The sequence below is a fragment of the Oncorhynchus masou genome, chromosome 25, assembly GCF_036934945.1.
Source record: "Oncorhynchus masou masou isolate Uvic2021 chromosome 25, UVic_Omas_1.1, whole genome shotgun sequence".
Taxonomy (NCBI): domain Eukaryota; kingdom Metazoa; phylum Chordata; class Actinopteri; order Salmoniformes; family Salmonidae; genus Oncorhynchus; species Oncorhynchus masou.
Window position 1 is genome coordinate 25436173 of NC_088236.1, and position 27672 is coordinate 25463844.

The following is a 27672-nucleotide window of genomic DNA, read 5'->3' on the forward strand; positions in this document are numbered from 1 at the left end:
TGTGTGTGTGTGTGTGTGTGTGTGTGTGTGTGTGTGTGTGTGTGTACCTGCATATCGCTTTCAGACTCCTGGATGGTCTCCTGTATCAGACTCTGTAGTCGACTCTCAAACGTCCTGCTCTCCTCGATCACCAACAGAGACTCATCCCTGAAACACATGCAAGCAGTCTCACACACACTTCAAATACACACATTATTAACACACAAAACACCAACTCACTACAGAGAAGAGCACACCATCATAAACACATCCATCCGTCCGTCTGTCTGTCTGCCTGTGTGTCTGTCTGTCCACCTGAAGGAGGTGTGTGAGTGTGTGGGTGTACTCACAGCTGCTGTAGGCTGGGTCTGGGGGTCAGTAGAGGGGGAACAGAGGAGGAAGAGCGCCCCCCATCCACAGGACTCCCACTCACCGGGCTGCGCACCTTACTCTGAATAACAACCAAGGATACACACTGATCAGGAGTGTGTGTGTGTGTGTGTGTGTGTCCGTGTTTCTGTATGCATTTGTGTGTGCACTTACACAGGCTACTTTCAGCAGGTTCCATAGTTCCCTCTGCCGTCTCTCCTGTAGATTCATCAGGACCTGTTCACTCTCAGCCATTCTCTGTACCACGCCCTCTACACGGGGTAGCAGCTCCATTACACGCTGACGACACACCACCGTCTTACTGCAACACAAACACACACACTTGTCGTACTGCAGGGAGAGTGAAAACGCAAATGTGTGTATATGGAACGGCACCTGAGGTGTGTGTTGACTAGTGTGTGTGTATGCATGGACACCTGAGGTGTGTGTAGACTAGTGTGTGTGTGTGAGCCTGGACACCTGAGGTGTATGTAGACTAGTGTGTGTGTATGCATGGACACCTGAGGTGTGTGTAGACTAGTGTGTGTGTGTGAGCCTGGACACCTGAGGTGTATGTAGACTAGTGTGTGTGTGTGCATGGACACCTGAGGTGTGTGTAGACTAGTGTGTGCCTGGACACCTGAGGTGTGTGTAGACGAATGTGTGTGTGTGTATGGACACCTGAGGTGTGTGTAGACTAGTGTGTGTGTGTGCATGGACACCTGAGGTGTGTGTAGACTAATGTGTGTGTGTGTATGGACACCTGAGGTGTGTGTAGACTAGTGTGTGTGTGTGTGAGCCTGGACACCTGAGGTGTGTGTAGACTAGTGTGTGTGTGTGCATGGACACCTGAGGTGTGTGTAGACTAGTGTGTGTGTGTGCATGGACACCTGAGGTGTGTGTAGACTAGTGTGTGTGTGTGCATGGACACCTGAAGTGTGTGTAGACTCGTGTGTGTGTGTGTGCATGGACACCTGAGGTGTGTGTAGACTAATGTGTGTGTGTGCATGGACACCTGAGGTGTGTGTAGACTAGTGTGTGTGTGTGTGTGCATGGACACCTGAGGTGTGTGTAGACTAGTGTGTGTGTGTGCATGGACACCTGAGGTGTGTGTAGACTAGTGTGTGTGTGTGTGCATGGACACCTGAGGTGTGTGTAGACTAATGTGTGTGTGTGTGTGCCTGGACACCTGAGGTGTGTGTAGACTAGTGTGTGTAGACTAGTGTGTGTGTGTGCATGGACACCTGAGGTGTGTGTAGACTAGTGTGTGTGTGTGTGTGTGTGTGTGTGTGCATGGACACCTGAGGTGTGTGTAGACTAATGTGTGTGTGTACATGGACACCTGAGGTGTGTGTAGACTAGTGTGTGTGTGTGTGCATGGACACCTGAGGTGTGTGTAGAGTAATGTGTGTGTGTGTGCATGGACACCTGAGGTGTGTGTAGACTAGTGTGTGTGTGTGTGTGCATGGACACCTGAGGTGTGTGTAGACTAGTGTGTGTGTGTGTGCATGGACACCTGAGGTGTGTGTAGACTAGTGTGTGTGTGTGTGCATGGACACCTGAGGTGTGTGTAGACTAGTGTGTGTGTGTGCATGGACACCTGAGGTGTGTGTAGACTAGTGTGTGTGTGTGTGCATGGACACCTGAGGTGTGTGTAAACTAGTGTGTGTGTGTGCATGGACACCTGAGGTGTGTGTAGAAGTCTTTGAGTTTCCTCTCGTAGAACTGGACTGCCTGGACCACCAGACGTACTACCTCTTGACTGTCCCCCCCACACCTCTGGTCTGGAGAGAGGGAGGGGAGGGAAGAGAGAGAGAGGAGATAGAAACAGAGACAGACGGGGGGGAGGGGAGAGAGAGAGAGAGAGAGAGACGGGGGGAAGGAGAGGGGAGAGAGAGGAGATAGTAACAGAGACAGACAGGGGAAGGAGAGGGGAGAGAGGGAGAGGGGAGAGAGAGAGGGGATAGAAACAGACAGACGGGGGAAGGAGAGGGCAGAGATAGAAACAGAGACAGAAGGGGGAGGGAGAGGGGAGAGAGAGAGAGGGCAGAGATAGAAACAGAGACAGAAGGGGGAAGGAGAGGGGAGAGAGGGAGAGGGGGGAGAGAGAGAGAGAGAGAGGGGATAGAAACAGACAGACGGGGGAAGGAGAGGGCAGAGATAGAAACAGAGACAGAAGGGGGAAGGAGAGGGGAGAGAGAGAGAGGGCAGAGATAGAAACAGAGACAGAAGGGGGAGAGGGGAGAGAGATAGAGAGAGAGAGGGCAGAGATAGAAACAGAGACAGAAGGGGGGAAGGAGAGGGGAGAGAGAGAGGAGATAGAAACAGAGACAGACGGGGGGAGGGAGAGGGGAGAGAGAGAGAGAGAGTGGGCAGAGATAGAAACAGAGACAGAAGGGGGGAAGGAGAGGGGAGAGAAGAGAGAGAGAGAGAGAGAGAGGAGATAGAAACAGAGACAGACAGGGGGAAGGAGAGGGGAGAGAGAGAGAGTGGGCAGAGATAGAAACAGAGACAGAAGGTGGGAAGGAGAGGGGAGAGAGAGTTAGGAGAAACAGAGACAGACAGGGGAAGGAAAGGGAAGAGAGAGAGAGGAGATAGAAACACAGACAGACAGGGGAGGGAGAGGGGAGAGAGAGGGCAGAGATAGAAACAGAGACAGAAGGGGGGAAGGAGAGGGGAGAGAGAGAGGAGATAGAAACAGAGACAGACGGGGGAGGGAGAGGGGAGAGAGAGAGGAGATAGAAACAGAGACAGAAGGGGGAAAGGAGAGGGGAGAGAGAGATAGAGAGGAGATAGAAACAGAGACAGAAGGGGGGAAGGAGAGGGGAGAGAGAGAGAGGGCAGAGATAGAAACAGAGACAGAAGGGGGGAAGGAAAGGGGAGAGAGAGAGAGGGCAGAGATAGAAACAGAGACAGAAGGGGGGAAGGAGAGGGGAGAGAGAGATAGAGAGGAGATAGAAACAGAGACAGAAGGGGGAAGGAGGGGAGAGAGAGAGAGGGCAGAGATAGAAACAGAGACAGAAGGGGGAAGGAAAGGGGGAGAGAGAGAGGGCAGAGATAGAAACAGAGACAGAACGGGGGGGGGAAGGAGAGGGGAGAGAGAGATAGAAACAGAGACAGATGGGGGGAAGGAGAGGGGAGACAGAGACAGAGAGAGAGAGAGAGAGAGAAACAGAGACAGAAGGGGGGGAAGGAGAGGGGGAGAGAGAGAGAGAGAGAGGAGATAGAAACAGAGACAGACGGGGGAGGGAGAGGGGAGAGAAAGAGAGGAGATAGAAACAGAGACAGACGGGGGAGGGAGAGGGGAGAGAAAGGGCGGAGATAGAAACAGAGACAGACGGGGAAGGAAAGGGAAGAGAGAGAGAGAGAGAGAGGAGATAGAAACAGAGACAGACGGGGGGAAGGAGAAGGGAGAGAGAGAGAGAGGAGATGGAAACATTGACAGACAGGGGAAGGAGAGGGGAGAGAGAGAGAGGAGATAGAAACAGAGACAGACGGGGGGAGGGAGAGGGGAGAGAAAGAGAGGAGATAGAAACAGAGACAGACGGGGAAGGAAAGGGAAGAGAGAGAGAGAGGAGATAGAAACAGAGACAGACGGGGGAGAGAGAGAGAGAGAGAGAGAGAGAGTGGGCAGAGATAGAAACAGAGACAGAAGGGGGGAATGAGAGGGGAGAGAGAGAGGAGATAGAAACAGATACAGACAGGGGGAAGGAAAGGGAAGAGAGAGAGAGGAGATAGAAACAGAGACAGACAGGGGAGGGAGATGGGAGAGAGAGAGAGAGGGCAGAGATAGAAACAGAGACAGAAGGGGGGAAGTAGAGGGGAGAGAGAGAGAGGAGATAGAAACAGAGACAGACGGGGGGAGGGAGAGGGGAGAGAGAGAGAGAGAGTGGGCAGAGATAGAAACAGAGACAGAAGGGGGGGAGGAGAGGGGAGAGAGAGAGAGAGAGGAGATAGAAACAGAGACAGAAGGGGGGAAGGAGAGAGAGAGAGAGGGCAGAGATAGAAACAGAGACAGACGGGGGGAAGGAGAGGGGAGAGAAAGGGCGGAGATAGAAACAGAGACAGACGGGGAAGGAAAGGGAAGAGAGAGAGAGGAGATAGAAACAGAGACAGACGGGGGGAAGGAGAAGGGAGAGAGAGAGAGGAGATAGAAACAGAGACAGACGGGGGTGTGAGAGGGGAGAGAAAGGGCGGAGATAGAAACAGAGACAGACGGGGGGAGGGAGAGGGGAAGGAGAGAGAGCAGGAGAAGGGAGCGAAGTTTTCCAGTCTATAATGACATGTTCTCAGATTCATAAGTAGACAGCAGAAGTCTATACTGTGATGGCAAATGGTGATGAATGGAGAAGTGGTAAACCAACCTCTAGGTTTCTCTTTCAGCTTACGGAACAACTCCATGGCCTTCCCCTCACTGTGGCCGAAAGAGGAGAGAGGGAGCAGTTCATGTTTTATCTCACTAACGGCCAGGCATCAGCTGCTAGGGGGAAACTGGATAGATGCATTTCTAGATCTTGTTCTGGATTAAAGACTGGTCTATTGAGATGTTTCTGTCTCTCTTACAGTGTGTCCAGGGCCTCTCCACTCCTCCACGGTTGTCTCTGGAGGTCCACGATGTCTGTCTGGAGGAGCATCATCTCCTCGTCCAGCTCTGTCACCCTCTCTGCCTGCAACAAACACATTTACACACATACACACAAAACACAAACACACAAGTAGGAAGGCAGGCACGCACACTTACCTGGCCACAGCTGACTGCAGTCTGCTCCATCTCCCTCCACACACCCAGCAGCTTTTCAGAGGCTAGAGACAGAACACCTTTCATTACACTAGTCTAGTACTATAGTGTGGAATATACACTGAGTGTATGAAACATTAGGAACACCTTCCTCATATTGAGTTGCACCCCCTGTTGCCCTCAGAACAGCATCAATTCGTCAGGGCATGGACTCTACAACGTGTCGAAAGCGTTCCATAGGGATGCTGGCCTATTTTGGCACACATACACAATCTATGTCAAAATTGTCTCAAAAATTAAAAATCCTATAGCCCTTTACTGCAGTCAATGACCAAAAGCATTATGTTATACTTCAGTCTTCTGTGATGCACACTACCGTTCAAAAGTTTGGGGTCACTTAGAAATGTCCTTGTTTTTGAAAGAAAAGCACATTTTTTGTCCATTAAAATAACAGAAATACAGTGTAGACATTGTTAATGTTGTAAATTACTATTGTAGATGGAAACGGCGGATTTTGAATGGAATATCTACATATGTATATTATCAGCAACCATCACCCCTGTGTTCCAATGGCACGTTGTGTTACCTAATCCAAGTTTACCATTTTAAAAGGCTAATTGATCATTAGAAAACCATTTTGCAATTATGTTAGAAGCCCAGCATCCTGGAGTTGCCTCTTCCCTGTAGACGTTGAGACTGGTGTTTTGCGGGTACTATTTAATGAAGCTGCCAGTTGAGGACTTGTGAGGTGTCTGTTTCTCAAACTAGACACTCTAATGTACTTGTCCTCTTGCTCAGTTGTGTACTGGGGCCTCCCACTCCTCTTTCTATTCTGGTTAGAGCCAGTTTGTGCTGTTTTGTGAAGGGAGTAGTACACAGCGTTGTACGAGATCTTCAGTTTCTTGGCAATTACTGGCATGGAAGAGCCTTCATTTCTCAGAACAAGAATAGACTGATGAGTTTCAGAAGAAAGGTCTTTGTTTCTGGCCATTTTGAACCTGTAATTGAACCCACAAATGCTGATGCTCTTTACTCAACTAGTCTAAAGAAGGCCAGAGTTATTGCTTCTTTAATCAGGACAACAGTTTTCAGCTATGCTAAGGTAATTGCAATTTTTTTTTTCTAATGATCAATTAGCCTTTTAAAATGATAAACTTGGATTAGCTAACACAACATGCCTTTGGAACACAGGAGTGATGGTTGCCTCTATACGCCTATGTAGATATTCCATTACAAATTCAGCCGTTTCCAGCTACAATAGTTATTTACAACATTAACAATGTCTATACTGTATTTCTAATTAATTTGATGTTTTTTTAATGGACAAAAAATGTGCTTTTCTTTCAAAAACAAGGATATCTAAGTGACCCCAAACTTTTGAACGGTAGTGTATATAAAGTGTAATATTGGGATGCAAACTCAAAATGTAATACATTTCAACTCTATATCTGACATGGTACAGGTGTCTTCTTTTTTAAAGCCCATAACCATGTGTGTGAGGTGTATACGTTTGTTTCATAGTAGATTTTATTAAGACTACAAAGAATCAATCTGTGTGACCCTGATTTAGCCCAGAGCAGTAAAATGTTAACCTGTCTCCTCCCCTTCATCACAACTTTCACCTGGATTCACCTGGTCAGTCTATGTCATGGAAATAACAGGTGTTCCTAATATTTTGTACACTTAGTGTAAAGTCAATATACAGCCAACCTTTCCATGCTATGACTGTTGTCTAGTCCTGATATATTCCAGTTGTGACCCCTGTACAGTACAGTACCTATGTATCCAGTAGCATACCTATCCCTGTAGCTCTCTGCTCCTGGTATTTGTCCATGTCTATGTGCAGGCTGGTAGAGAAGAAGTCTAGTTTGGCCGTCAGCCTCTGGTTCATAGATACCATCTCATTCTTTTGCTTCGACAGGGAGCTGTTGTGTCTCAGCAAACTCATGCTGAGAGAGAGAGGGGAGAGAGAGGGAGAGGGAGAGGGAGAGGGAGAGGGAGAGAGAGAGAAAGAAAGAAAGGTAGAATGAGAGAGAGAGTTTTGGGACTATTCCATGACTTTCATTGAACTGGACAAAACATTTGACTCCCCTGATAGAATAAGTGTGTTTTTGAATCTTACAGAGCAGCTTTCTGTCCCTGCTGTAACCTCTGCCAGTCCTCCTTCAGGGTGCGGATGGTGTCCCAGGCCTGGCCCCAGGTCCTTCTCAGAGGACTGTAAGACAACACGTGCTTAGGATCCGTCTCTGAGTGGGAGAGAGAAAAAGAAAGAGAGAAAGAGAGAGATGGAAAGTGAGAGAGAGAGAGATGGAAAGAGAGAAAGATAAAGAGAAAGTTCCAGTGTATAACAGAATCCTCACATATTCATGTGTAAAAAGTTGAGACGGTTGTCAGAGATGACCACTATTCATTGATATTTTTCACTTGTCTTAGCATTAGTGTGCGGGTATACTCACGGACAAAGCGTATGTTCTCTGGCATTGTGCGGGGGGTGAACTGGGGCTCGTAGGTGCAGGAGGAACGGTCAAACAGGAACACCAGAGGAAGGTCTGTCCTCCTCCCGTCGATCTCCTGAGAGACAGAGAGATAGTAAAGATACGTGAAGACTTCTTATTAGCCTTTACACCTGCAATATCTTGACTGCTCTGTCCGACATGCTATATGAAAGACATTTTGATTGGATTATAGATTATGTATAAACATCAGATAGATTACAGTGTAGTCGATGGCACACTGCCCCGCCTCTCCCTGTGGCTCCAGGGCTAGTCCCGCCTCCAACAGTAGCTCTTGATTGGCTGGAGGGATGTTGGTGTCAGACCCGATTCGCTGCTGCAGATCAGCCACGCTCTCATTGGCTGAGACGGAGTAGGTGAAGATCTTAGCAGACACCATGTTCAATACGTGAACCAGCTAGCGAGAGAGAGAGAGAGAGAAAATAAACACAATCCTTCCATTACAACCCAGTGTCTAGCCAAACAAGGATCCTGTGAGAGAGATTTGTATTGAATTAAAGAGAGAGAAAGTGTGTGTGTAGTGTACCTTCAGCTCCAGTATAGTCTCTAGCTGAGAGAAGCAGTCTGAGGAAGTGGTCTGGGGGTCTGCCTTGCCTCTCTCCTGGGGAGACCACCTCAGCATCAGCTGCAGCCAGCTCTCTAGACGGCCCAACAACAGACTACAACACACACACACACGCAATGAGGAATAATTCACCCAAATGATCAAATTACTTATCTTACGTCTTAATAAATTGAAGGTACTTTATAGGTGAGTTTAAATGGCCCCCAGGTGGCGGTGTAGTGACTCACGTGTTGAGGTTGTTGGGCTGGGGAAGGTGTTTAGAGAAGCGCACCTCCCCTGTCAGGTCCTCATAAACCACAATGTCATGATCCTGCTTCAACTTCAACTTACTATGCCTGAGAGAGGGAATGAGACAGAGAGAAAGAGAGATGATGGGGAGGAGAACAGATCATTAGTATTTTTTTATTTCAATTGCTTAGATTGCTAACAATAACATTCGCATTCTTGCACACAGACAAACACACACGCACTCACACACATGCACATACATAGGGAATGCAAGCTTGACCATGCCAGACTTGTCAACGCTGGCCTCAGAGGCCCACAAGGGCAGTACACACACATTTCCCCTCATTATGTAGGTCTTTGATAGTGTGTTGAAATATAATCATTTTGAGTGTGGAGTGGGATCTATTATAACCAAACATCCCACCCTTTAGGAATAACATTCAACGTGTTTATTATTGTAGCTCAAGGTTAAACACAGCAGGATAAAGCAACAATGGGTCTGTGTATCTAACAGGGGAAAAGACAATTTAGCTGGAGGGTGTGTGTGTGTGTGTGTGTAGTGAGTGTGTGTTCGTTTGTGTGTGGCAGTACCAGGGCACGGGTTGCCAGGTTGGCAGAAAAGGCCGGAACCCAGTGATGCACTCAAACACCAATGTACCAAAGCTCCAATAATCCACAGTTACTGTATACTTCTGTCTCTCCAAGAGCTCTGGAGCCTGAGAGAGAGAGAGAGAGAGACAGAGAGAGAGAGAGACAGAGAGAGACAGAGAGAGAGACAGAGACAGCGAGAGAGAGAGACAGAGAGAGAGAGAGACAGAGAGAGAGACAGAGAGAGACAGACAGACAGACAGACAGACAGACAGACAGACAGACAGACAGAGAGAGAGACAGAGAGACAGATAGAGAGAGACAGACAGACAGAGACAGATAGAGAGAAAGACAGAGAGAGAGAGAGAGAGAGAGAGAGAGAGAGAGAGGAAAGAGTGGGAGAAGGGATGGAGAACAGTGAAGAATTGCTATGAAAAAGAGGAATCTATGAGAGCTAAAATAAAAGAGAGGGGAAGTGAGAACTCCTAGTAAATGTGTTGGCAAATAAAAGTTATTCTGATTCTACCACAGATATGTAGAAATAGAACAAATAGAAGAAGTGTTAGCCACAGTAGCGCCACACACCAGGTATTGCAGTGTTCCAACGAATGAGGTACACAGACTGTTCTGGTCCAGTTCCTTGGCGTAGCCCAGATCTATGATCTTATGGATCAACTACAGAGACGAAGAGATGACAGTGTCAACGGTTAAGCTTAACTTCATGATGTATGACACATTCCTAGTATTAACTAAGAAATGACACGGTAAAACAGTAACTACATAACATATAATTAACTAATAAATATCAAATAACTACTTTGGTGCTCTATGGCCTTTTAAAACTGTTTCATATAATAGTTGTACGGCAAGCCCTGAACTCCAAACACTCACCTTCACCAGGAGGGTGTTTAGTATTGCTATTGTGTGTGAAACATTTCACGATGAAAAACATTTTACGGTCAATTTAACCCGGAAAGAAATGAATGTGTTTTGTGCCGTACCCTTCATGCTATGAAATAATACAAGGGAATAAACAACATGTTTTAGTATGTCTGGCCTTTAGTTATTGAACTTTTTGTGTCCATGCAAACATATTGAGGAGTTTACTGACGGATGGTATATTCTGCCTCATTAACTAGATGATGACATATTATGCAAGGTAAGATCTATTCCAGAGATGTGGTGTCTGTCGGCTTTGGGGTTTGCAGTGGTTTGTGGTTCTGTGATTACGCAGGTAATGAACCCATATTGTCTGTGCGACTCAAGATCAAGTTAGCCTATTGAGCCAAATCCTAGGTATTTGTCTGGGAGTGACTGCAAAGAGTTCAGTTTCTAAAATCACACAGGGAGACTCACTCTCTTCTCTCCCTGCTGGAGGACGATGTTCTCTGGCTTCAGATCTCTGTGGATGATCCTCTTCTTATGAAGGTAGGTCAGAGCAGAGGCTAGGAGACAGAGAGATGGGGGAGAGAGAGAGAGAATAAACAAAGCCAAGCTATCCAGTCACAACCCAGTGTAACCAAACAGGATCCTGGTATTTTAATCAAACATGTAATCAAATAGGATCCTGGGGTTCTTTCCTACTTTCTCTTGTCCATACAGACTAACCGGAGGAGAGCGCCAGCACCATTTAGGGGGTGAATCATTTGGCATTACATTACACTGCTAATAGGGCATCGAAAAGCAGCCTGACGCGTGTGTGTGTGTGTGTGTGTGTGTGTGTGTGTGTGTCTGTCTGTCTGTCTGTCTGTCTGTCTGTCTGTCAATGGGAGTTGGCTACGAGTGTTAAATGATGTGGATACCGTAACCCCAGTGCCCCTGTATGTGTGTGTGTGTCAGGGCCCAGTGGGTGCTACATTGTAAAACCCTCATCAGTAGGAAGTTCCCACCAAAGTTCAACAGGAAGAGGAATGATTTGTGTGCGTATTACTACTTGAGTATATGTTTTGCATGTCTGTATTTCAAGTGTTTTCACCTGTCTGTCTGTGCCTGATCTCATAGATGTGAGATGTATGGATTTATATATGCATTCCTGAGCGTGTGTGTGTTTGTTCATTGATGTGTGTTTCCTCCTGTGAGTGTGTTCAAGTGTAGAAGTCTGTACACGGTCCTGCGCTCTCATATCTGCGTGCATGTAGAAGATGATTTATTTGGTGTGAGTGTGACGATGTGTGCCCATGAATATCAGGAAGTTTGAAGTTAGCTTATGACGTTCAGCTTTATATTTAGTATGGTCAAGTCTGGTCATGTCAAGCCAGTGAAAAATCTGTCAATGTACTCTTGAGTAAGGCTGAATGTAAAAGGTATACAGAGTGATGGAAAACACTGTGTCAAAGTATCAAAACAAAACTCATCTGAAACATGTCAGCAGTTAAAGTTCAGCAACCGTGGAGCATCTAAAAAGACCTCTACTCCATGATTATAAAGAACAATAAAAACAAATGTTTCTGGGTTCACTGGACGTCCTGGCTTGTCTTCACTATGTAATATCATCAATCATCATCAATATCATTTAGAAGACACTATTATCCAAAACCGGAGGCTCACAGTAAAAACATATATTCAGTACATGTGGCCTGTGCAGGAATCAAACCATCACACTATGTGTGAGTACTGTCAATGGTGACTGGCCTGTGGTTAGGGACGTTGATGATGTCACTCTAAAGGTCAGACAGACAGGTGTGTGACACACAAAGTCCCCGCACATTTACTCCATCCAACAGGAAGTTTATCACACATTAACTGCCGCCTCACAGGAAGTGGCTCTGTGATGTCACCATCAGGAATGTGGAACATGGCCAAACTGCTGGAATATGACACAGACACCATGCTACACAATGTCTGACACTGTGAGAATTAGTCAAAATCAGTGTGTAAATGCAATGCCTTAGAGCTATTACTCACATATGTCCCGTAGCAGAATAAGGATGGAACCCTCCCTCATTCCACAGCAGTTCTCCAACAGGTTCAGATACTGGAGAGACACACACACACACAGACACAGGAGAAACATGATCAGCATAAGGCTCTCTCTGTGTGTGTGTGTGTGTGTGTGTGTGTGTGTGTGTGTGTGTGTGTGTGTGTGTGTGTGTGTGTGTGTGTGTGTGTAAAACACACCTTCCTCAGGTCACCTCCCTGACAGTACTCCATGGCCAGTAGAGGTAGATCATTGATGCGTAAGGAGGACTGCAGCCCTTCAGGAACCTCCCTCGCTGCTACCACATTCACATGGTCCAGTCTGAGAGAGAGAGAGAGTGTGAGAGAGAGACAGAAAGAGAGAGAGAGACAGAGAGAGAGACAGAGAGAGAGACAGAGAGAGAGAGACAGAGACAGAGAGAGACAGAGAGAGAGAGAGAGAGAGAGAGAGAGAGAGAGAGAGAGAGAGAGAGAGAGAGAGAGAGAGAGAGAGAGAGAGAGAGAGAGAGAGAGAGAGAGAGAGAGAGAGAGAGAGAGAGACAGAGAGAGAGAGACAGAGAGAGAGAGAGAGAGAGAAGGGATGGAGAACAGTGAAGAATTGCTATGAAAAAGAGGAAGGTAGAGGGGGGGAGAGAGACAGTTATGTACTGTTGCATCACTGTAGAATGTATAAATGTGTTTCTGATTGTCGCAGGCTGAACTGTCCTAAAACCGTCCAATAAAAACCAGTGAAAACAAATTAAACTAAAAACGTAATTGGTTCCAGATTCTACAGGCAAAACAATAACAATGGAACATTAGGAAAAATAACACTTTATAATTGTTTACTATATTACTGTACCAAGTGGTTAGGTGATACTGATGATGGTAATCATTAGGATAACAAATAGTCATGTGGTCAACATCGGTCAGCAGACAATGTATGTACAGTCATTGTGTTTTAGTCACATAATGGCAGTCTGAGAAGTAACTGATTGCTAAACCAAACATGATCAGAATACCATAACAACCCATCAACACTGGAAACGGAGAGGCAGTATAGTGAAAAAGGTATGACTGGATATGGAAAGTCTCTCCCTCTTCTCCCTAGTGACTTCTGTAAGGTTAACTGGCCTCCGCTGGGCAGGGTGTGCAGTTAAGGGGTGTCTGTAAATGTATGATATAGTGGGGTGTGTGTGAGGCGTTATAAGCTTTCTGTAAAAGTATGACTCTATCAAAGGCTTTCATGCCTGGACTGCGCGCGCGCGCGCGCACACACACACACACACACACACACACACACACACACACACACACACACACACACACACACACACACACACACACACACACACACACACACACACGGCAGACTTTGACTCAACATCTAAGGGCTTCAGTTGACCTTGGCTGAAAATCTGATGTTATTACATTGATACGATTCTTGGCAACCTGGGTTTAAACTCTGCATGGGCAAAGCTAGGACGGTGTGTGTGTGTGGCTTAGCAGTGCGTGGGTGCAAGAGGGGGTTGTGTTTGAGACCATGTCTGTCTGACAACAACACACTCGTTAAAGCATGACCTGATAACAAGAAGTCCTCACACCCATTCTCTCTCACACATACATACTAAAGTACACACACTTACAAATTACCTCTCCACAACCACACCCAACTTGACACCAAGAATTATCCCCCCCCTTCACACCCCATCTGACACCAAGACATAATCGTCACACCCCCACACACAGTGCCACTCACCAACAGGAGTACCACTGGCATCACAGCAAAGCTGAGTTGGTGGAACACTACCTATCCTATGCCATATGACCAACACAGAACCCAGAGACATAACAAGTGTCAGTGTCATGGAATGTGCCCGTGACATCTTATGTGGCCTGTCTCTACAACAGAAGGGAAGTTGCGGCAGGATTGTTACGTTCGTCGATGGAAGGATTGGACCAAGGTGCAGCGTGGTAGGCGTACATTTTAATTTATTAAATGAACACCGAATAAAGGGGAGGTTCCCGGGTAGACATCTACCCTCAGTGGCGGCTCCGGTGCGGGACGCAGACCCCGCTCTGCTCGTGGCTCCGCCAACTTCGATGGCGCCTCTGGTGCGGGGATCGTCGGGGGAAGCTCCGAACCGTGGATCATCGCCGGGGACTCCGGACTGTAGATCGTTGTCGGGGACTCCGGACCGTAGATCGTCGCAGAAGGCTCCGGACTGGGAACCCCCGCTGGAGGCTCCGGACTGGGAACCCCCGCAGAAGGCTCCGGACTGGGAACCGTCGCAGAAGGCTCCGGACTGGGAACCGTCGCAGAAGGCTCCGGACTGGGAACCGTCGCAGAAGGCTCCGGACCAGGAACCGTCGCAGAAGGCTCCGGACCGGGAACCGTCGCAGAAGGCTCCGGACCGGGAACCGTCGCAGAAGGCTCCGGACTGGGAACCCCCGCAGAAGACTCCGGACTGGGAACCCCCGCAGAAGGCTCCGGACTGGGAACCCCCGCAGAAGGCTCCGGACTGGGAACCGTCGCAGAAGGCTCCGGACTGGAAACCGTCGCTGGAGGCTCCAGGCCGGGAACCGTCGCTGGAGGCTCCGGACCGGGAACCGTCGCATGAGGCTCCGGACCGGGAACCGTCGCATGACACTCTGGACCGCAGACTGTTGCTGGAGGCTCTAGACCGCCGACCGTCACTGGAGGCTCCGGGCCATGGATCATCACTGGAGGCTCCGGGCCATGGATCATCACTGGAGGCTCCGGGCCATGGATCATCACTGGAGGCTCCGGGCCATGGATCATCACTGGAGGCTCCGTGCCATGGATCATCACTGGAGGCTCCGGGCCATGGATCATCACTGGAGGCTCCGTGCCATGGATCATCACTGGAGGCTCCGTGCCATGGATCATCACTAGAGGCTCCGTGCCATGGATCATCACTGGAGGCTCCAGGCCATGGATCACCACTGGAGGCTCCGGGCCATGGATCATCACTAGAGGCTTCGGCCATGGATCATCACTGGAGGCTTAGAGCTGGCACAACGCGTCCTGGAAAAAGGACCACCTTCGCATGGCAAGTGCAGGGAGCTGGCACAGGACGCACTGGGCTGTGAAGGCGCACTGGAGACACGGTCCGTATGGCCGGCGCAGGATATACTGGGCTGTGGAGGCGCACTGGAGACCAGGCGCGCTGAGCCGGCACCACCTATCCTGGACAGATTCCCACTTTCGCACGGCAAGTGCGTACTGGAGACACAGTGCGCATCACCGCAAAACATGGTGCCTGCCCGGTATCACGCTCCACACGGTGAGCACGGGGAGTTGGCTCTGGTTCTAACCCTGGCTCCGCCAACCACCCCTGGTGCCCCCGCCCCCAATTTCTTTTTTTGGAGCTGCCTCTTGGGTTTCCGTGGTGGCCGCGAACCCCGATGTCGTCCTCCCACGTCCAGGATCCCTTACCGTCCAGGATATCCTCCCATGTCCAGGATGTCTGCTCCTCCTGGCCACGCTGCTTGGTCCGTTTGTGGTGGGATCTTCTGTTACGTTCGTCAATGGAAGGATCGGACCAAGGTGCAGTGTGGTAGGTTTACATTTTTATTTATTAAATGAACACCGAAAAAACAACAAATACAAAACAAAACGTAACGTCTAGTAGGGCTAAACAGCACAGTACCAAAAGCAAGATCCCACAAACTACAGGTGGAAAAAGGCTGCCTAAGTATGATCCCCAATCAGAGACAACGATAGACAGCTGCCTCTGATTGGGAACCATACCCGGCCAACAAAGAAATAGAAAACATAGATTGCCCACCCTAGTCACACCCTGACCTAACCAAATAGAGAATTAAAATGATCTCTAAGGTCAGGGCGTGACAAGGACGTTAATAGCAGAGAGAACAAAGCAAATAGGCATTGTGAAAAATGCAAATCTCCCTGAATGTTCCTTACAAAGAAATCAAATAAAATGTGCCAAATACAAGAACCCATTCCCAATAATGCAGAGTTAAAAAGTAAGACAAATATTTTGTAAATAAAAAAGGAGTTAGTAACACAATAATGAGGCTATATACAGCGCATTTGGAAAGTACTCAGACCCCTTGACTCTTTCTACATTTTGTTACTTGACAGCCTTATTCTATAACACATGTTTTCCATCATCAATCTACACACAATACCCCATAATGACAAAGTGAAAACAGGTTGTACATTTTTTTGACAAATTTATCAAAAATGAAAGAAAGAATACATTTATTACATAAGTATTCAAACCCTTTGCTATGAGACTTGAAATTGAGCTCAGGTGCATCCTGTTTCAATTGATAATCCTTGAGATGTTTCTACAACTTGATTGGTGCCGGCCAAACTGAGAAATCGGGGGAGAAGGGCCTTGGTCAGGATGATGACCAAGAACCCGATGGTCACTCTGACAGAGCTCTAGAGTTCCTATGTGGAGATGGGAGAACCTTCCAGAAGGACAACCATCTCTGCAGCACTCCACCAATTAGGCCTTTATGGTAGAGAGGCCAGGCGGAAACCTCTCCTCAGAAAAAGGCACATCACAGCCTGCTTGGAGTTTGCCAAAAGGCGCCTATAGGACTCTCAGACCATGAGAAACAAGATTCTCTGGTCTGATGAAACCAAGCGTGAACTCTTTGGCCTGAATGCCAAGCGTCACGTCTGAAGGAAACCTGGCACCATCCCTACGGTGAAGCATGGTGGTGGCACCATTTCAGCGGCATGAACTGGAGACTAGTCAGTATTGAGGGAAAGATACAGAGAAAGTACTGAGAGATCCTTGATGCTCCAGAGCGCTCAGGGCCTCAAACTGGGGTGAAAGTTCACTTTCCAACAGGACAACGACCCTAAGCACACAGCTAAGACAATGCAGGAGTGGCTTTGGGACAAGTCTCTGAATGTCCTTGAGTGGCCCAGCCAGAGCCCAGACTTGAACCCGATCGAACATCTCTGGAGACCTGAAAATAGCTGTGCAGCGACGCTCCACATCCAACTTGGCAGAGCTTGAGAGGATCTGCAGAGAAGAATGGGAGAAACTCCCCAAATATAGGTGTGTCAACTTAAGCTTGTAGTGTCATACCCAAGAAGACTCGAGGCTTTAATCACTGCCAAAGGTCCTTCAACAAAGTACTGAATAAAGACTTATGTAAATCTCAATACTTACATAAATGTGATATTTACGTTGTTGTTTTTTAAAACCTCTACTGACTCCCCATCCCGCATGTGGGAGCGTAATCATTGCCTGAAACTAATTAGCATAACGCAACGGACATAAATATCCTTAGAAAATATTCCTATTCATGAAAATCACAAATGAAATATATTGAGACACAGCTTAGCCTTTTGTTAATCACCCTGTCATCTCAGATTTTCAAAATATGCTTTACAGCCAAAGTTAGACAAGCATTTGTGTAAGTTTATCGATAGCCTAGCATAGCATTATGCCTTGCTAGCAGCAGGCAACCTTTTCACAAATCAGAAAAGCAATCAAATTAAATCGTTTACCTTTGATGAACTTCGGATGTTTTCACTCACGAGACTCCCAGGTAGATAGCCAAAGTTAATTTTTTCCCAAAATATTATTTTTTAGGCAAAATAGCTCCGTTTGTTCTTCACATTTGGCTGAGAAATCGCCCGGAAATTGCAGTCATGAAAATGGCAAAAAATATTCCAAATTAGCTCCATAATATCGACAGAAACATGGCAAGCGTTGTTTACAATCAATCCTCAAGGTGTTTTTCTAATATCTATTCGATAATATATCCGTCGGGACAATTCGTTTTTCAGTAGGACCGATTGGAGTAATGGCTACCTCTGTATTTTACAGAGTCACCCTGGGAGCCATCAGGTGACCACTTACGCAATGTAGCCTCCTACGGCTATTCTTCAACATAAATGCGTAAAACTACATCACAATGCTGTAGACATCTTGGGGAATACGTAGCAAGCGTAAGCTGGTTGATAGCACATTCACAGCTCAATAGGGACTCATTGGAACGCAGCGCTTTCAAAATATGGGGCACTTCCGGATTGGATTTTTCTCAGGCTTTCGCCTGCAACATCAGTTATGTTATACTCACAGACAATATCTTTACAGTTTTGGAAACGTTAGAGTGTTTTCTATCCAAAGCTGTCAATTATATGCATATTCTAGCATCTTGCCCCAAAAATTAAAATACTGCCCCTAGAGTCGCAACAAAACAAATTGACAAAAATGTCTAAAAAGCAGTTTTTGCTTTGTCATTATGGGGTATTGTGTGTAGCTTGATGAGGTAAAACAACTATTGAATCCATTTTAGAATAAGGCTGTAACGTAATAAAATGTAGAAAAACTAAAGGGGTCTGAATACTTTCCGAATGCACCGTACAAGGAGTACCAGTACCGAGTCAATGTGCAGGGGTATGAGGTAATTGAGGGAATACAACATGTACATGTGGGTAGGCGTAAATGTGACTAGGCAATCAGGATTTATAATAAACAGAGTAGCAGCAGCGTATGAGTGATGCTGAGTAATATTGAGTGATGCTGTGAGTAAAATAGGCTCAAATGGGATTATCGTAATGTAATCCCAATTGGTGATTTGGTAATAAACCTAATTTGTTGGATTCACACTGCCAAACCTCCTGTCTTACTGTACTACATAGTCATCCATATCCCTTCCCCTGCTGAGTTGGCAGATATGACCCATATGGATTGGTCTACAGCTAAACCTAAACCCACTGTAAAGCTAAGTGGACCCATTGCCATACTGCTCGCACCATGCAAGTCCCTTAAGATCGCTAAATAATAAGAAAACATTTTCGTAGACATGAAAGTCTCTCACCTCTTCATGATCTGTATCTCCAAACACCAGCGTTCTCTGTTCCTCTCACTCAGCTCCTGGCGACACTGCTTAATGGCTATCTGGCTATCTAAATTAGCTCCATAATATCGACAGAAACATGGCAAGCGTTGTTTATAATCAATCCTCAAGGTGTTTTTCTAATATCTATTCGATAATATATCCGTCGGGACAATTCGTTTTTCAGTAGGACCGATTGGAGTAATGGCTACCTCTGTATTTTACAGAGTCACCCTGGGAGCCATCAGGTGACCACTTACGCAATGTAGCCTCCTACGGCTATTCTTCAACATAAATGCGTAAAACTACGTCACAATGCTGTAGACATCTTGGGGAATACGTAGCAAGCGTAAGCTGGTTGATAGCACATTCACAGCTCAATATGGACTCATTGGAACGCAGCGCTTTCAAAATATGGGGCACTTCCGGATTGGATTTTTCTCAGGCTTTCGCCTGCAACATCAGTTCTGTTATACTCACAGACAATATCTTTACAGTTTTGGAAAAGTTAGAGTGTTTTCTATCCAAAGCTGTCAATTATATGCATATTCCAGCATCTTGCCCCAAAAATTAAAATACTGCCCCTAGAGTCGCAACAAAACAAATTGACAAAAATGTCTAAAAAGCAGTTTTTGCTTTGTCATTATGGGGTATTGTGTGTAGATTGACGAGGTAAAACACCTATTGAATCCATTTTAGAATAAGGCTGTAACGTAATAAAATGTAGAAAAACTAAAGGGGTCTGAATACTTTCCGAATGCACCGTACAAGGAGTACCAGTACCGAGTCAATGTGCCGGGGTATGAGGTAATTGAGGGAATACAACATGTACATGTGGGTAGGCGTAAATGTGACTAGGCAATCAGGATTTATAATAAACAGAGTAGCAGCAGCGTATGAGTGATGCTGAGTAATATTGAGTGATGCTGTGAGTAAAATAGGCTCAAATGGGATTATCGTAATGTAATCCCAATTGGTGATTTGGTAATAAACCTAATTTGTTGGATTCACACTGCCAAACCTCCTGTCTTACTGTACTACATAGTCATCCATATCCCTTCCCCTGCTGAGTTGGCAGATATGACCCATATGGATTGGTCTACAGCTAAACCTAAACCCACTATAAAGCTAAGTGGACCCATTGCCATACTGCTCGCACCATGCAAGTCCCTTAAGATCGCTAAATAATAAGAAAACATTTTCGTAGACATGAAAGTCTCTCACCTCTTCATGATCTGTATCTCCAAACACCAGCGTTCTCTGTTCCTCTCACTCAGCTCCTGGCGACACTGCTTAATGGCTATCTGCTCCTCTGTGTCCTACACAACAACCCACAGGTAGGATTAAACACACACACACACACGCTAACACTATTACAATGCTGTTACAATATATACACACAGTACACAGAAAGAGACAGGCCTGACACAACGTAAAGCGTAAAAGGCAGCGTAAAGCATGTCAGAAGTATAATAGCCACATTAATCAATTTCAGTGTCAAGAAAAAGTATGTGAACCCTTTGGAAATACCTGGATTTCTGCATAAATTGGTCATAAAATTTGATCTAATCTTCATCGAGATCACAACAGTAGACAAACACAGTCTGCTTAACTGCTACTCAGGCCCAGAAGCTAGGATATGCATATAATAGGTAGACTTTGGATAGAAAACACTCTAAAGTTTCCAAAACTGTTCAAATAATGTCTGTGAGTATAACAGAACTGATTTGGCAGACGAAAGTGGGATTTTTTTAAATGTTTGTAGTTTTCTATCGAATGCCATTATAGTATCCATTGACTTAGGACTCACTTCCTATGGCTTCCACTAGATGTCAACAGTCTTTTGAAATTGTTTCAGTCTTGTATTCTGAAAAATTAAGGAGTTAGACCACTCTGAATGAGTGGTCTTACTTCAGTGTCCCAGAGCTTTTTCATGCGCATGACCGACAGCGTGCCTTACTTGTTTACCTTTTATATTGACAACATTATTGTCCGATTGAAATATTATAGATTATTATGACTAAAAACAACCTGGGGATTGATTATAAACATCGTTTGACATGTTTCTATGAACTTTACGGATACTATTTCAATTTTTCGACTGCCTGTTGTGACTGCGTTTGAGCCTGTGGATTACTGAACAAAACGCGCAAACAAAACTGAGGTATTTGGATATAAACATGGACTTTATCGAACAAAACAAACATTTATTGAGTAAATGGGAGTCTTGTGAGTGCAACCATATGAAGATCATCAAAGGTAAGTGATATATTTTATCACTATTTCTGACTTGTGTAACTCCTCTACTTGGCTGGTAACTGTTTGTAATGATTTGTCTGCTGGGCGCTGTTCTCAGATAATAGCATGGTTTTCTTTCGCCGTAAAGCCTTTTTGAAATCTGACACCGTGGTTGGATTAACAAGAAGATCATCTTTAAACCGATGTATAACACTTGTATGTTTTACAAATTTTCATAATGAGTATTTCTGTTTTTGAATTTGGCGCTCTGCAATTTCACTGGATGTGTGCCAGGTGGGATGCTAGTGTCCCACGTACCCTAGTGAGGTTAAACTAATAACACACAAACAATTATACGTTTTCATGTCTTTATTGAACACACCATGTAAACATTCACAAAGCAGGGTGGGAAAAGTATGTGAATCCTTGGATTTAATAACTGGTTGATCCAGCAATAACCTCAACCAAATGTTTTCTGTAGTTGCGGATCAGACCTGCACAACAGTCAGGAGGAATATTGGACCATTCCTCCTTGCAAAACTGTTTCAGTTGAGCAATATTCTTGGGATGTCTGGTGTGAACTGCTCTCTTGAGCTCATGCCACAGCATCTTTTTTTTTAACCTTTTACCTAGGCAAGTCAGTTAAGAACAAATTCTTATTTTCAATGACGGCCTAGGAACAGTGGGTTAACTGCCTGTTCAGGAGCAGAACGACAGTTTTGTACCTTGTCAGCTTGGGGATTTGAACTTGCAACCTTTCGGCCGCTAGTCCAACGCTCTAACCACTAGGCTACCCTGCCACCCAATTGGGTTGAGGTCAGGACTGACTGGGCCACTCCAGAAGGCACATTTTCTTCTGTTTAAGCCATTCTGTTGTTGGTTTACTTCTGTGTTTTGGGTCGTTGTCCTGTTGCATCACCCAACTATTGTTGAGCTTCAACTGGCGGACAGATAGCCTAACATTCTCCTGCAAAATGTCTTGATGAACTTGGGAATTCATTTTTCCATTGACGATAGCAAGCTCTCCAGGCCCTGAGGCAGCAAAGCAGCTCCAAACCATGATGCTCCCTCCACCATACTTTACAGTTGGGTTGAGGTTTTGATGTTGGTGTGCTGTGCCTTTTTATCTCCACACATAGTGCTGTGTGTTCCTTCCAAACAACTCAACTGTAGTTTCATCTGTCCACAGAATATGTTGCCAGTAGCGCTGTCGAACATCCAGGTGCACTTTTGCAAACTTCAGACGTGCAGCAATGTTTTTTTTGGACAGCAGTGGCTTCTTTCGTGGTGTCCTCCCATGAACACCATTCTTGTTTAGTGTTTTACGTATCGTAGACTCATCAACAGAGATGTTAGCATGTTCCAGAGATTTCTGTAAGTCTTTAGCTGACACTCGATGATTCTTCTTAACCTCATTGAGCTTTCTGTGCTGTGTTCTTGCAGTCGTCTTTGCAGGACGGCCACTCCTTGGGAGTGTAGCAACAGTGCTGAGTTTGCTCCATTTATAGACAATTTGTCTTAACGTGGACTGATAACATCAAGGCTTTTAGAGATACTTTGTAAACCTTTCCAGCTTTATGCAAGTTAACAATTCTTAATCTCAGGTCTTCGGAGATCTCTTTTGTTCGAGGCATGGTTCACATCAGGCAAACTAAAATTCACAAATAGCAAACTAAAATTGTGTGGTTTTTTTTTAGGGCAAGGCAGCTCTAACCAACATCTCCAATCTCGTCTCATTGATTGGACTCCAAGTTAGCTGACTCCAATTAGCTTTTGGAGAAGTCATTAGTCTAGGGGTTCACATACTTTCCCCAACCTACACTGTGAATGTTTAAATTATGTATTCAATAGAGACAAGAAAAATACAAAAATTTGTGTGCTATTAATTTAAGCACACTATCTTTGTCTATTGTGACATAGATGAAGATCAGATCAAATTGTATGACCAATTTATGCAGAAATCCAGGTAATTCTAAAGGGTTCACATACTTTTTCACTGTAACACTTCAACTCTGGGCAAAACATAATGAGCGGTACGACCAGCTTATCGTTTATTTTGGGTATTATGATGTTATCCTCAACAATCCAGGAAGTAACGGATAGAATCATCACCAGTGATTCAGAAAGTAGCAGAGGAAGTCCCATTAACACAATGCCATAGCCCATCATGCCCGTCCTTCCACTTTCTACGACAGACCGAAGTTACACTATACATACAAAAGTATGTGAACACCCCCCCAAATTAGTGGATTTGGCTATTTCAAACCCACCCGTTGCTGATAGGTGTATAAAATTGAGGACACAGCTATGCAATCTCCATAGACAAACATTGGCAGTAGAATGGCTTTACTGAAGAGCTCAGTGACTTTCAATGTGGCACTGTCATAGGATGCCACCTTTCCAATAAGTCAGTACGTCAAATTTCTGCCCTGCTAGAGCTGTACCGGTCAACTGTAAGTGCTGTTATTGTGATGTGGAAACGTATTGGAGCAACAACGACTCAGACGCGAAGTGGTAGGCCACACAAGCTCACAGAACGGGACCACAGAATGCTGAAGCATGTAACGCGTCTGTCCTCATTTGCAACACTCACTAACTCTGGAAGCAACGTCAGCACCAGAACTGTTCGTCAGGTGCTTCATGAAATGGGTTTCCATGGCCAAGCAGCTGCACATAAGCCTAAGATCAACATGCGCAATGCCAAGCGTCGGCTGGAGTGGTGTAAAGCTTGGAAACACGTTCTCTGGAGTGATGAATCACGCTTCACCATCTGGCAATCAGACTGCCAAATCTGGGATTGATGGAGGCCAAGAGAACACTACTGCCGGAATGCACAGTGGCAACTATAAAGTTTGGTGGAGGAGGAATAATGGTCTGGGGCCGTTTTTTCATGGTGAAATCTTAACGCTACCGCATACAATGGCATTCTATACAATTCTGTGCTTCAAACTTTGTGGCAACAGTTTGGGGAAGGCCCTTTCCTGTTTTAGCATAACAATGCCTCTGTGCACAAAGGCGAGGTCCATACAGAAATGGTTTGTCGAGATCAGTGTGAAAGAACTTGACTGGCCTGCACAGAGCTAGTGGAAAGTATGGTGGAAATTACAAGATTATGTTATAATACTGTTATTGCATCAAATGGTTGTTTTATGCAACAGAATAAGGGGTTGTAAGAACACTCATCTGTGTGTGTTCTACTGAGGATGGGCCTCTGAAGATTTACGATGTCTTTGGGTGATACCGCATTCCAGAGCATGAGTTAATGTTTCTGTTTCTGTTCTATACGGTACCAGGGAGAGATGACTCCAGAGCCAGACCCTGGTCTCTACACAATGAGATACTGTCTGCTGTGAATTGTAAGTACATTTCATACAAATCTTAACCCATTCCATACATCTGTTGTTTCTCATGTAGACTGAAGGAGAATGGACTTTGCTATAAAATGCTTTGGCTCAAACCAGCTTGTTGAGTTCTCAGTGATCACCTCCAGGGGTGGTTACCAACCAGCTCCATTACTGCACTAATTAAATAATAAAGTTAGATTGTTTTGAAAAAATCTAGAAGTCTCTCCTTTTGATTACAATAATTCCACCACAATTTTGGCGGCGAGGATGTAATGATAAACTTAATTAGATGCATAAACTTAATTAGATGCAACCAGGGGAAAGCCACTCTCCACTATTTGGAGCAGATCAGATCACCACCTGGCTGGGAGCGTCAGCTGAATGGATACATCATCTCGAACAGAATTGAATTAAGGATGAGACGGGTTCTTTCAATAATTGAACTTGAAAGTGCACAGAATTAATAGTACTAATTAGACATTAACTGAACGTTTAAGTGATGAAAAGATAAGAAAAAAGAAAAACAATATAAAAAAACAACAAATGCCCCTGTTGAGGGTACACTCAGAGCGAGGTCTTCCTTAAGAGGGCCACAGCTGGGGTAACTAACAGGACTGAGTTGAGTTGATGAGAGTGTTCTTAAGTGAGGTATCCTTGGACATGATTGTTAATTAGCCAGTTGCGGGCTACTAAAAGTCCAGATCCGTGGTAATGTACAACTTATAACGTTGTACAAAGCCTAGGGTTTCCATCAAACTAAGTATCATTGCGGAGCTAATGTGATGTAGTAAAATAATTGAAATATGTCACTTGAGAAAAGATCATCTGCTTACAATGTAATACATTGTCTGTTGCCTAAATGGAGTCATATTTAAATAACTGAATCAAATAAGGGACAGTTACCTACATCTAATGAAATCTAATAATAGTGAATAGGTAATTGCGATAGAGCTGTGACCATGAACATAATTTAAATCTAAACATGGGTATTACTTATTGCAGGATACAAATGCAATGAACTGAAGTTGTGGGCACGAAAAGGATCTGATATTCCAAAATTAGTTTTTTTTCTTATGAATTGACTGATGTATTTTATAAATGTGGCGCATTACATGTTACTTTTAAAGTCTTGTACATTTCATAAGTAGGAAACCGAAAGAAAAGAGATAATTGTCAAGTTTGTTTTTAACAGTTGGATCAGTCCCTAGAAAAAGGGATCAAGCCCTAGGGGGGACAAAAGCCAGCCAGCACACAGACATTGTTCTCCAGGAGTGGAGTGAGCAGTTCTGGACTACTATAGGCAGTAGAGACTAGAGACTGACAGGTGGCTGAAAGGCCAAAGCATGAGAGCCGCAGGGACCACAGAGAGAGGAAGGTCATTGAATCTATCTGAATAAAGACATAAAGTTACATAAAGGACCATTTAGGAATCAGAGAGAACAAAGGTCAAAAGTTCTAAATACATTAACATCCTTTTCATAACTCTGATGGGGTCATACATCTATGTCAATGAAGCATGTAAAGTACCAGCCAGCAAGAGGATTTGACACAATGCTAACTGTCATTACCACTGACCTCCATTGTTGGTAGGGGTCCACATAGTGCTACCACTGTGCCCTTTCAGCTGAATTCACCTGAGACAACACTGAGCAGCATTTCCAGTAAACAAAGTGGTGCATACAGACATAAAGACAGACAGACAGTGCACAGATAGAGGACAGAAAGAGCTAACTAAATGGGTGTGGACAAGTTCCAATGGTGTAGCTATAATAATGTACATCTATGTCCCTCTCATCCTGTGACTAGGTGTGATGTCATAGGCCAGGGAGGATGCAGAGTTCTATGGGCCAGGTCACAGAATAAAGATGAGTGTATTTCCTGTAAGTTACATTTAAAGCATTCATGATGAGGGAATTTAATATTACATCAAATATTAATGTGGGAGCCTCCATAGGTTCTACTAGGCATGCAGCAGCATAGGTTGTAGGCTATCTGATGACAGTATGAAACATGAAAAATGCCAACACTTAGGATGCTCATACATGATAGCATAGCACTTTTGCAAACACACAAAATATGGTAAAGGTTATAGGTAACAAAATACACACATGAATGGTGTGCTACTGTTAAAGTTATGCACCTTGTTCTGCCATCGGGTGACATTCCCGAAGCCCCCGGTCCCCAGGCGTTCCTTCAGCTCCCAGGAGCCACAGCTCTGCTGCTGCTGCAGGGGAACGCGACTCATGGTCCTCAGATAGTCCTGACCTCAGCCACACAACAACACAGGATCTGAAAAAATGTTTACTACAGCATTATTAGCCTGTATGTACACTGTATGTAGGCCTAACTAACGCATGTCTGGACCATTGGGGCACTGAAGGTAAAGCAAGCAGAGCCGCAACGATTTCAAAATATATGGTAACTACAGCTACTACTTGCCCTATAATGACAGTGTTACTAGCTCAACATCCATAGCTGTTCTCTCTGAATACATAATAGGCTACATTATATAAACACTGAAATGACCAGACTGATTGTCAGCAGGTTACAGGAGAACATCAAATGTATTCTTTATAAAGCAGCAGCATCATGCGGATAGTTTGTTTCGATTTATAAAAAATAAAAGTATGCGTATATTGTGTTTATAAACTTTACAAGCTTACTAGTTGTTTTCCACTCATTATAGAAGATTACAGCTGCCATTAGGCTTCCCTGATGCTACTGTAATGTAGCACAACTACCGCGAGCACCTCTCACCTTTCGGTCGTGAGTAGTGACTGTAAAATTAGTCCTACCTGAAAAGTAGACTTTGGCCAACGAAAAAAGTTAGTTTGATAATGATAGACGCAGCTACCTAGCATACACTTTTGTTCATGAAAGTAACCTTCACTTTCTCTCGATTTACTACTGTAGCTGGGGGGGGGGGAATTCTCAAAGTCTACTTCCTGAAAGTCATATTTCCTGTAAACCTGAACGCGGGGTCGATCCGCCCACAAAGAGCATAGCGTATTCTTAGTCTGTAGACTGGTACTGCTGATATAGGTCGATGCCTGATACACGGATACAGTAGCTAGGTTCATAATCTCTGTCAGTGTCTCCAATGGAGAATCTGTGACGACTGTTGTCTTAGTTTGGAGTAAGATATCTAAAGAGATAATGTGCCAGATGTGCCAATAGTTGTTATCGTAAGAAAATGATAGGCTGCTGACGTTACATAAAACGTCAAATTAACGTGAAAAGTTTAAATGTTTTGCATTTAACATTTTCCTAACCTTAACGCAAAATTCAAATCTGAAGTTAATTTGACAAAAGCTGGATCCCTTCTAGCCATGACACTACAAGAGGTCTGTTCACTCC

General features: G+C 45.0%; 1 protein-coding gene across 2 annotated transcripts in view; it reads right to left on the reverse strand.

The window, feature by feature from the left end:
* Window positions 1-27253, reverse strand: part of ikbkb (inhibitor of nuclear factor kappa B kinase subunit beta) — a 28667-nt gene extending 1414 nt beyond the window's left edge. Inside the window, exons 1-21 of one of the 2 annotated variants that reach the window (XM_064937018.1) lie at window positions 27073-27253; window positions 26456-26604; window positions 19958-20052; window positions 12098-12218; window positions 11885-11954; window positions 10337-10425; window positions 9566-9655; window positions 8984-9108; window positions 8392-8499; window positions 8126-8258; window positions 7802-7996; window positions 7543-7657; window positions 7209-7332; window positions 6884-7035; window positions 5090-5151; window positions 4912-5015; window positions 4713-4762; window positions 2033-2132; window positions 523-670; window positions 330-430; window positions 48-147 (exon numbers count right to left, since the gene is read on the reverse strand). In XM_064937018.1, coding sequence (XP_064793090.1) covers window positions 48-147; window positions 330-430; window positions 523-670; window positions 2033-2132; window positions 4713-4762; window positions 4912-5015; window positions 5090-5151; window positions 6884-7035; window positions 7209-7332; window positions 7543-7657; window positions 7802-7996; window positions 8126-8258; window positions 8392-8499; window positions 8984-9108; window positions 9566-9655; window positions 10337-10425; window positions 11885-11954; window positions 12098-12218; window positions 19958-20052; window positions 26456-26560 — 2187 coding nt within the window. In that variant the 5' untranslated portion in view covers window positions 26561-26604; window positions 27073-27253. Of the gene's footprint in view, window positions 1-47; window positions 148-329; window positions 431-522; window positions 671-2032; window positions 2133-4712; window positions 4763-4911; window positions 5016-5089; window positions 5152-6883; window positions 7036-7208; window positions 7333-7542; window positions 7658-7801; window positions 7997-8125; window positions 8259-8391; window positions 8500-8983; window positions 9109-9565; window positions 9656-10336; window positions 10426-11884; window positions 11955-12097; window positions 12219-18715; window positions 18818-19957; window positions 20053-26455; window positions 26605-27072 lie in introns of those variants that run through there. The other variant, XM_064937019.1, reaches the window with a different exon arrangement.
* Window positions 27254-27672: the final 419 nt, after the last annotated feature.